General features: G+C 33.6%; 1 protein-coding gene across 1 annotated transcript; it reads left to right on the top strand.

Moving 5' to 3' along the window:
* The first annotated feature begins 533 nt into the window (after nt 1-533).
* Nucleotides 534-5,516, top strand: LOC126696815 (uncharacterized membrane protein At1g16860-like). The gene is made up of 4 exons (XM_050393541.1): nt 534-974; nt 2,657-2,812; nt 4,798-5,009; nt 5,111-5,516. The coding sequence occupies exons 1-4, from the start codon at nt 648-650 to the stop codon at nt 5,319-5,321; spliced, it is 906 nt and encodes a 301-aa protein (XP_050249498.1). The 5' UTR covers nt 534-647; the 3' UTR covers nt 5,322-5,516.
* Nucleotides 5,517-10,844: the final 5,328 nt, after the last annotated feature.

Raw genomic sequence — 10,844 nt, 5'->3', positions numbered from 1 at the left:
AAAAGAGTATTTTTGTTGTATAATTTAAAAAAAAAGAAGAAGATTTCTAATAAAGGATAGAAAAGCAAAAAGAAAGACAAAATAAGTGAGTTCCAGTTAGCTTAATTGAAAAAATTTCTTGTAAACTAATGAGAAATATTATGTTCACAACATTTTCATAATACTTTTATAAGTGATAGATTGTTACGTGTTATTATTGATAGGAAAAAAATATTTTCAATAGTAAGTTTAAACTAAAACTAATAACAACTCATCACCTATGATTTATTACAAGAATGTTGTGAAAAGTAACACTTCTCAAAATCAATTAGTTTCTTGATAATAAAAAGTAATTATCATGGAACAGATACCATAATTAGAAATTCTACTTTATCTTAAAAAAGAAAAAAGAAAAGAAAAAAGATCTAGACTAGATGGAGCAAAGGCTTATAAAAACGGCAACAAATATCTGCCGTTTACTGAGGGGTTGTGATTTGTCAAGTGGGTAATATATAAGTGGCAACCAGCAGAGAGGTTTGACTTCCATCCCTTTCTCTCAGAAATCAGAATGTGACTCTCTCTCTCAACAGAGACTAATGAGTAAAGGGTCACAGTCACAGTGAGTGAGAGAGAGAGAGACACACACACACACACACAGACTCACAGTGATGAACGACCTCTCAATCTCAAATGCAACTACCGTGAGAGACTCAGACCACCATTGCTGTAGCTGCAATCCCATTCCTCGTGTGTTTCTCTACATTGTGATAGCACTGTTCCTTCTGGGACTCTCTGTGTCCATATTCATATTCGTGGTTGTTCACAACGCCGTCTTCTTCCTCTCTTTGCTTGCGCTCTCGGCTCTGCTCCTCGCTTTCATTCTCTGGAACACGCTTAACTGGAACTCCAAGACTGCTATTCTCTTCTTCGTTCGCTCTCTTCCTGACTCTGACCTTAGACTCGCTCGCCATGGACAGCTTGTTAAGATCACTGGGGTAAGCCTACCATTTCCTTGTCTCTCTCTCTCTTTTTTTTTTTCTTATTTTAATTGCTTGCTTGGTTTTCTTTTTTATAATAAATTAATGGGTTCGTCTTGATTTTCTCTGTAGTGCTACTGCATCGTTTCTATTTTAGGTGGAATGGTTTTGGGGTATGGTTGGTTGCTGAGAAAATTAGAGGGACATAGAAGAAAAACAAAATTGGAAGTTTTTATGGTTGGTTTCGTAGGAAAAGAGATGTAAAACCCATCAGGGTGTGAAACTTCTGTCAAAAATAGAAAGCAAAAAATATATATATTGTATGCATTTCCTTAGCACCAATCATGGGTATTGTTAAACTTTGTTTTTTATTTTCACTGGTCCCTCTCTTTCACGATTGTAATTATTAGTTTGTTATTATTTTATGTGGAAAGAAATGGTGGTAAAATAAGGGACTTGGAAAAACTTTCCTTCTAATGGACTGCTATTAAAAAAACAAAATGGAACATAAGAATGTAAAAGTGAAAACTCTGTCTGTTTCTGTGCTTATTGTCATATATTTTATTCATAGCCAATCTCAAGCTGGAAAAGGAGGGGGATCGTGGCAGATTGACGGCCAGCATAAAATTTAGTCACTCTTTTATTAACAATCCACTACAGATACTGTTGTTGTTGAAGAATGTAAAAAAGAAGCTATAGTATAGTCCAATGTTACTGTTGTTTTTGTTTCACAAAAGAATGGGGGGGGGGGGGGGTAAAAAGAAGAAAAATAAATCATCTTAGCCAAACCAGATAAATCAATTGGTCTTGGCAGGCAGGAGTTTTTCCCATTCCTGGGTCTTCTAAACTGAAGATTTTTTATGACTGAAAACTGGGTTTCTTTTCCTTCATTCTTTTAACAAATTTTTTTGGAGCAAAGGTTGTTTATTTATGCTTTTTAATGGGATGTGATCAGAAGATGTGATGAAAAAGCTATTTTCCAGAATTTGATGCTTTATGAGTGAATTATTCTAAACTTCTTATTTATGAGTCTATAGATGATTAGTGAGAAACAATCCAGGGGACAGATATCTTTCATACAATAAGTTTGCACTGAGTAATGGTGATGATGTCTGTGGGTTCATTTTCTAGTTTCTATATAAAGATTTAATTAGAAACATTAAATAAATTTGTAAAATTACTCTATTTTAAAATTTTCTGAGTTTGATGTTTCACTCATACAGGTTGGTTTGCATAGGAACTTGGACTTCATAATCTTGACTTTCAAAGTGATTGAGAAATTATGATAGAAAATGTTTTATATTTCTTATGTTGAAAATAGCTATTTCCAGGAGCGTCTAGTTGAAGTTGAACCAAGTATCCGCCTTATATCACCTGACATTCTGGCCAAAATCCTTGTAGCGCAATTGACATCTCTTGGTGTTTCCAATGGAGACATCCAAGGATTCAAATTCCCCCACCCCACCTTTTGATGTATCAAAAAAATGTATATCATCTGACATTCTGATTATGCAGATTAATACTATTTGACTTGCCAATTGTGCAGATTAATCATGTCTCTGAACATGCAGACTGCCATTATATTTGCTGATTCTGTTTATTTCCATGCTAATATCCTTTTTTATTCTCATCTATCATTCATTATGTGCTATATGTTCTAACCAGTGGATGACCTTCTTTTGTCATTCTGATGATTTCAGCTTGCGTCATGTGGGAGTGTTTCCCTAGAATCTTCCTATGAAAAGGCTACCAGATGTATCTATGCATCTACTTTTTTGTATGAATACAGAGGATTTGATCTGAAACCAGTGAATGTTAACACGTCATGCTTTCAATGGAGTTTAGCATATTGTGAGGTACACAACTTCCACTTAAGCCATTCAGCCCATCCTCAGAATTAATAGATTGTTGGTTGTCCTAATTGCATTGAATATGATATTGATCTTGTAGGAGGCTGATGACTGGTTCCAACCTCAGTCTACATATTTTCTTACTTCCTCTTCTCCTTCTACAACTTGAACTGGACCACTTGTTTATAATGGACATTTTTATGCTGCCTAAGAAAAAATTATTTTAGCTGACTTTTCCTCTTTGTTTTTAATTAGAGCTACTGACATAAGACAAATTAGGGAATTTGTCTATGTGTGTTTGTGGTGGGTTTAGGGTTAGGAGAATTTGTGGATTTATGATTAAGAATTATAGAAGAAAGCGTTAAAATTCGAAATTGGCTACGTTTTGATGAATCTTTTATGCTATTTGGTAGAAGAAAGTATGTGGGGTTTTAGGGTTTGATAAGTAAAAGAAAGGCTTGATTTGGGGTTGTAAGGAAGAAGGGAAAGAGAGGATTCTTTGGTGTTGGAGGGCTGTATGAACAGTACCACAAGAAAGAGAAGAAGTAAAGAGGAGAGAAAGGGAGGTAAAGAACAATAAGGCCAATGTGCCTCAATACTAAGATAGTCAATATCTTATTAATCAACTTCATCTCTTTTGAATTCATTGAGCACATATATATGTAGAGAAATGCTAGTTTCACAACACTTTCACAATATTTTCACAAAAAATCTAGGTGACAGGTTGTTACTGGTTATAATCTAAGCCCACTGCTAACAACACATTTTCAACGACAAGTAAAAGCCTGCAGCCTAGGATTTGTTGTGAAAATGTTGTGGACCTAATATTTTTTGTACTAGTAGTATTAGGACTCCTAGTTTGACCAGTGTACTAAAACCTAAGATACTAGAGATCTCCTAATAAATTCTAGACTCAATCAAAATACCATGATACCCTTAATTTGTCTGAATTATAAAAATTATAGATATGCCCAAAATTGACCATAACAAATAAAATATAAACTCAAATAAAAAACTGTTTTAACCCTAAAATATTCATACCTAGACCTTTAGAACAGCACAACGGTTACAGTTTTACTTCAATTGGATCATTGGACTTCACACATGGACCCCACAAAATAATTCTTTAATTCTTGCATAGGCGAATTTGCAAAGTAATTGTATATCAATCTTCCATGGCTGCATCATCTACCTCTAACCTCTTGCAGATGAGTTCATCTCTATCCTTCCTTGTCTTGTGGCTGATTTACCTTGACCTCCTTATTTTATTTGCTCAAGTTTTGTGTGTTTGTATTTTTTTGGCTGCTAGGCAACATGTACCATAATGCTCATGTTTTTACCTTGGATTGCTTTATTATCTTGAAGCATCACCATGTTACATTAAATGTTGTCATAAATAGAACATGAAATGAGCCTAATGTAGAGGCTTGATGGGTATGGCTTGCTTCTGTCTGATGTATAAAAGACAATATAAAGAGAATCTGTAAGATGGATTTCGTATGTTTTGGGTTACTGCAATAAAATTTTGCATGGCTTTGACACCGACCGCATTTGGATTATATTTATTTTCTTTTGAATATTTTTCTTTAATTGATCAGAGAGCAACAGCTAGATGGAAACTCTAAAGTTGAGCTTGAGTTTGCACCCCCAGCCCCTCTAATGGCAAGAACCCAGCAATTTCCCTTCTAACTTGTAATTATGCAACATATAAAAAAGTATGGACATGATCATAATATCTGGGGATGCTTTGTGGAAAAAGAAAATTATATACCTTAAAATAAGTGATGGTAGAATGCCAAACTACAAATTCATAATGAAATGAAATTCTCATTAATAGAACTTCCACCATATCACAATTATATTAAAATGTAGATTAGCCACCTTATAAATGGTTTATTAGAATTTAAAATCCTTGTCACCTCTATGTATTTGGAAAGTTGGATATTATTGTTGAATTTAATATTATTCTGCTTGGTCTTTCCTCCTGACAGAGGTTCGCCACTGACTTTTACATAACTGATAGAAAGTCTGGTGTCAGAGCTGTAGTGAAAGCTGGTTCTAATAGTAAAGTCATTCCCTTGGTCATTGAGAGCAAACTTGTGAATACTACCAGACAATGCAGAATTTTATCTCCTAATCTGAGAAAATGGTTAAGAGAGAGAAACCTCTCAGAAGAAGCCCGTTTACTACGTCTTGAAGAAGGGTAATAATATGTTTGTTCAAGTGGTAGCTTAAATTTTCCACTGGTTCTGTGCATTTCTTCTTTAGAACTAATGACCTACAAACTCCCATAAATTTTTTCAGGTATGTACAAGAAGGTAGCTGTGTGACTGTAATCGGAATGCTGCATCGAAATAATGATATAGTGATGATTATTCAACCACCAGAGGCCATCTCCACAGGATGTCTATGGCAAAAGCTTCTTCTCCCAGTTGACATTGATGGATTGATCCTACGAGCCTCTCAGTTGGCTGGCCCTGTGAACCAAGAGACTATTCCACACCCAGATCGGTAATGCCTGACATATGGTATAATTTGGAGTAATTCATATTTTATATTTCAGATGATGTACTATCTGCAGAAATTTTGCCGTTCTTATAGTTTAGATTTTAATTCTCTGTGAATTACTGTCACCACGTACCTTTGCATGCTAATTGTTTCTTGTTTTGACACTGCTTCTAATAGAATGTACTGATCTTATTGAGTTCAACATTGATTCAATACTACCTAGAAATCATGATGTTAAAAAAAGGGCCTGCAGCAGTTGGGTTGTGGAGAGCTGGTTTTTGCCATGGTCTGAGGCTCTGTAGCTTGACTTGGGTTGTTGATGTTCAGTAGATGCGGCTTAAAATATTAGGACTGAAAATCAAGGCATAAATCATTTTCAGGCAAAATGGCTCAAATTCTTGGGTGAAACAAACACAGGCTAAGATTTCTATTTTAATTTTCCCAAAAATTGCATTTACTATTTGTGAAAGTAGCATGGAGATTGAGGTCATGAGTTTAAGATCCAAGATGCACCAGGGCATGTATAACTTGTCAATAAAATAAAGGCGAGCGCAAATAGGTTCACTAATTAAAGTCCAAGGCCTTCACACAAATCACAAGAACTCAGCCAGGACTGATAGGCTCCCTTGTGCTCCAAAAAAATGATATATTTTTCTGGACAAAGTATCAAATAGGGAATTGTCAATTTCTGTAAGTTGCAGACATCACTTGCTACACAATAATCGGCTGGGCCCAAAGTGGATGGGTTATGTGCTTAAGTCCACTAAGTTTCAGGATCCATATGCATCTCAAACGGAGTCGAGTGAAACAGTTGGGGCTTCATTTCCTTATTGGTTTGTTTATTTGTTTACCTATTAGGCTATTATGAAAGTGGGCTTAGCTCTCAGTTGACTTTCCCTCTATCAAGTTCTAAGAGTCTCCATCAAAAATTAAAATAGAATCCCTAAATTCTCTATCTCCATTCTAACAATGTTCGTGTTTGGCTTTGAATCCTAATTTTAACCACCTTCATGAAAGCGCAAAACATGTACTTATAAAACATTAGTACAATTCAGCTTATTCGGCTGTTGTACAAATAGACACTTTTTTTCCCCCATTTTTTGGGTATGTAAAAATAGACACAAACGCCATGGAGTGCAAGAGTATGGTGTCGTTGTTTTGGAGGCCTAACTATGGTCCTTGAATACTTTTTCCATGGTAGGGTATTGACTATTGAGCTCAAGAATCGCCATCATACAAAAAAGAAGGGTCATGTTAACGAGTGCCCTTAGGGTACTAGTTAAGAATCCATTTAATAAAGTTTTTATGGGAAAAGAAAAAAAAAACAATTAATGTTTTGACAGCTTTTTTCATTTCTCATAAAATTGATGTCAAAACTTACTTTAATTGGATTATTAACCAGTGCCCTAAGGGAACTCGTTAGCATTTTTCAAAAAAGAAAGAAAAAAAAGCTTCATGATTGAACTTTATCATAACAGAGGTTGGGTTTTTGAGCAATGACAAGTGCTTTTCGCCCAAAGAGATTTGTTGTAGGAGTGAGTTCAGGAGTCAACTTGTCTAACCCACCACCCCCCCCCCCCCCCCCCCCCAAAACAACCATTATTTGGAGGTAGATTGCCTATTAATTACTGATCTTAAACTCTACAAATCGGAGTTTTGTGCGATAAGTACAACCTTTTTATTAAACATTTCTTCCCTTTTTAAGCAAGTAAAAATAGACACAAACATGCTCATGCAGGGACGGAGCCAAGATTTCTAGTTAGGGGGCTGGAGTATAGCAAAAAAAAAAAAAAAAAAAAAAAAATCATGAAATTCCAAATAAGCATCTATTTATTTAGTATTAACAAACTATCAATAAAGACAAAAACACAAAATTATTTTTTTTGTAATACTCTCAGTCTCTTTCTCAACACGTGTCTCTCTGGATCTCTCTTTCTATTTTATTTATTTATGGAATTAGGTTTGTATATCGGCTAATGGAATTAATTTTAATTAAGTTTTTGAGTTGAGGGTTGAGTTGGGCTGAAGATTTTGTTGGAGGGGACGGGGCCAATATTTTTTAAAGAAGGGGCCCAAAACATAATGGACTATGCAATATACCTACAATTTATTTATATTTTTTGGGGTCAAGGGTCCTGGGCCTCCCCCCCCCCCCCCCCCCCCCCCCGGCCTTTATCCCTGTGCTCTAGTGCAAGAGAATAGTACCACTATTTTTGGAACTTGACCGTGGTCCTTGAAAGATTAGGATCTTCTAGAGTGTTTTACGATAACTCTGCAGTAGAGCAATCTTTAGAACTTTGTTTTGAATAGTTTCTTAAATACTTTTCCCACAGGGACGCCTTGTGCAATTTACTTTCATTATTGAACTTAAGCATAGCCTTTGGCAAGGGAAGGGATGGCTTCATTTTAGATTTTCTATTGTTTATATTTTGTTGTAAATTTATAAGGGTCCCCATGCTCTAGCTCAGTTTACTGCTCACCAAAATCTTACCTTTTGTTGTAACAGTTCTTTCCCTCCTCAAAGAGGCTTGGTTGAGAGATGATGCTCTTGTTTTTTTCAGTTTAATGAAATATTTCCATTTAGCCAAAAAAAAAAAAAAAAAAAAAAAAAAAGGAAAAAAAGAATCAACATAAAAATAGGGTTTGAGCCAAAATTTTGGCATCTCCTTATTATTATAAGTAAAATCGATAAAATATCTATGTCACACTTAGAAACTTTTTTGTTTTGTTTTTTTTGTTACCTTGTAATGTTAAATTGTAAAAGGATCACCATTTTGGAGGCTCAATAATCATAATTACAAAAACCCGAAAAGAAAACTTGCAATTTTTAATGCTTGAATGGAACAGCATGATTGGTGACGATCATGCATGAACCGTACAAAGTAAGTTCTAGCCTTCCCTAGTAATGTAATTCTCTTGTAAGTTGTAAGTAAGAACTAACAGAAAGGTTGCAATTTGGACCAAATACATTGCATTTGTTTTCCTTATTCCCTAGGTATTTCTATACATTTTAGTTCTAATTGCTTCTTTATGGCAACATAAAGCTTATACTTGGTATAATAATAATATTATGACAAGTCCTATTCATCTTCTGGTTGCGGGTCATGCAGATTTTACCTTAAAAAAAAAAAAAAAAAAAAAAAAAAAAAAAACCCTAATTCCCACTCCTCCGCATGGTAGTCATGCTCAATGTCAAATAATATTATGATGAAATTAAAGAAGCAAAATACCCATATTTTGAAACTATCTAGTAAAATACCCATGTTTTGAAACTCAATTTTTAGAAAATCGAGTTTCAATGTAAAACTTAATTTGATGAAAATCGAGTTATTTGGAAAAATTCACATGGAACTCGAGTTCCATAATATTTTTTTTTTTTTTTTTTTTTTTTTTTTTTTTTTTTTTTTTTTTTTTTTTTTTTTTTAAGGCTTGATTGCCTATAACTTGATTTAAAAAAAATCAAGTTTCAAAATAGAAGTATTTTGCTAGATAGTTTCAGAACAGGGGCATTTGCTACATCTTTTGGGCAAAAGGGGCAAAAGCCCATTTTTGTCTATTTTTTTGGTTTACTTGAATTATATAGTACTTAATATGCAAATAAACTTGAGACTTTCTTAGGGTCAAGGTATTGACAAATTGGGAAGAGTGATACAGCCTCATATCAATATAATAAAAATGAAAGAAAATTAAGCAAAATTACCAAGTCTGTTTGAACTTTTAATTAGTTAAATAGGTCATGGGTGTTAGGGTACCTTCAACTACACTCCTCTATAGGATATTAGAGTAAAAGATGGTACAGCTTAATACCTAGCTAATAGGAGATTAACATCCTAACAAACCTCAAATAAAATTAAGCTAAATGTCTTTCCAGGTTGATCTCCTTCGTTTCTCAATTGACTTTTCAGTCAAGACAACTTTGTCTAGCTAATTTTCTTTTGTTAACAGGAAGAAATTCTTAACCAATTATAATTTTAAAAACAAAATTTTAGTTCTATTTGGGGTAAAATTGAGTGGGAGAAGACTAAAAGAATAAATGCACTTAACTAAAAGGGGAGGGAAAAAAAAAAGGAGACTTGTTTTATTTTTCTGGATAAAAGAATGGGAGACTTCAGCTTTATTAGGGTCAACCGGCTTTACCTAATGGTGAAGTCTTATTTGGCTATTGTTCTTTATTTATCTATTTTTGCTTAGGTTAGTTTGAGAAGGAGACTAGGGGAGGAGGATGATGATCGCAAGGGAACTAATAAGTTATCCCAAGATATTTGGCCAAAATGGGCTTTTATCCTATTCTCACAAACTTTTCAGCAAAATGTCATATGTCTGAAACTATTTAGGGAAATGCTTCTGTTTTGAAACTCGATTTTCTAAAAATCGAGTTCCAAATATAAAACTCAATTTTTGGACAATCGAGTTGTAGCGAACTTGGACTTAGAAAAAAATTTTTTTTTTCTAGAACTCGAGTTCCATACAAACCACAAAAAAGTTTTCAAGGAACTCGAGTTCCAGAATTTTTTTTTTTTTTTTTTTTTAATTTTCAATTCTGTATAACTCGATTTTCTAAAAATTGAGTTTCAAAACAATGGTATTTTCCTAAATAGTTTCGGACATAGGGCATTTTGTTGGAAAGTTTTGACGAAAGGGGCAAATGCCCATTTTGGCCCAAGATATTTAGTGTAAATTATATGTATTTAAGTTATCATCATCATATCTCCTCAATGTTATGGGATTTTGGCAAGAATTCGAAGGTTTCTTTTTGTTAATGTTAATTTGAGAAGGAAAGCTGAGAAATAAATTTGGTAAATGTTGTTCTATAATCCAATATAAAGTTATAGTGTCCTTTTCATACTATTAATTAGCTAGGTCTACGGAGATACATTGAGGTAATATTAGCTTTTTTTTTTTGAGAGAGTCTCAACCTATGACATTTACTCCTAATGATAGTTTTTTATCATCAAACCAAGACACCAATCAGTTTTTTGGTGTAGGTGGGAATTGAACCCCAGATCTTTTATACAACCATAAAAATTTTTACCAGTTGAGCTAACTAGAATTCACGAGATAATATTAGCTAGTAGTAGCGTTTGTAGTTAAATATTCCACAAGTCTTTGTCGATTTTTTTTTTTTTTAATTAATAGAAGTCTTTGTCAATTTTGATAATATAATATATTTTAATTTTAAGAAAACATAAGCCAATTGCAATAAACTATAAGTATAATGTTTTTTGCATTAATCTGACGATTTTTGCGGGATAATCATTTTATTGAATAAATAATAAAATATAAATTTTTTTTTTTGGTATAAAAGAGAGGAAAAATAGAAAAAAAAAATGAATATTTTGTGTATATCTTTTGTCAAACTATTCAACTATGGAAACTAACCCTATTTCCAGTCATCCTTAAGATACCTTCCTCCCTCTGAATTCCTCTATAGTTTATAAGTTATAACTTTTTCGGCTAAGTATTTGTATATAGGTTACAATTCCTCCAACTTTATCAACTTTCTTTACATTTTAAAAAGTTTGAAGTTGAA

Source organism: Quercus robur, chromosome 8 (genome assembly GCF_932294415.1).
Source record: "Quercus robur chromosome 8, dhQueRobu3.1, whole genome shotgun sequence".
NCBI classification, from domain to species: domain Eukaryota; kingdom Viridiplantae; phylum Streptophyta; class Magnoliopsida; order Fagales; family Fagaceae; genus Quercus; species Quercus robur.
The sequence above is the reverse complement of the archived record's forward strand: the minus strand, read 5'-3'. Positions and strand labels throughout refer to the sequence as shown.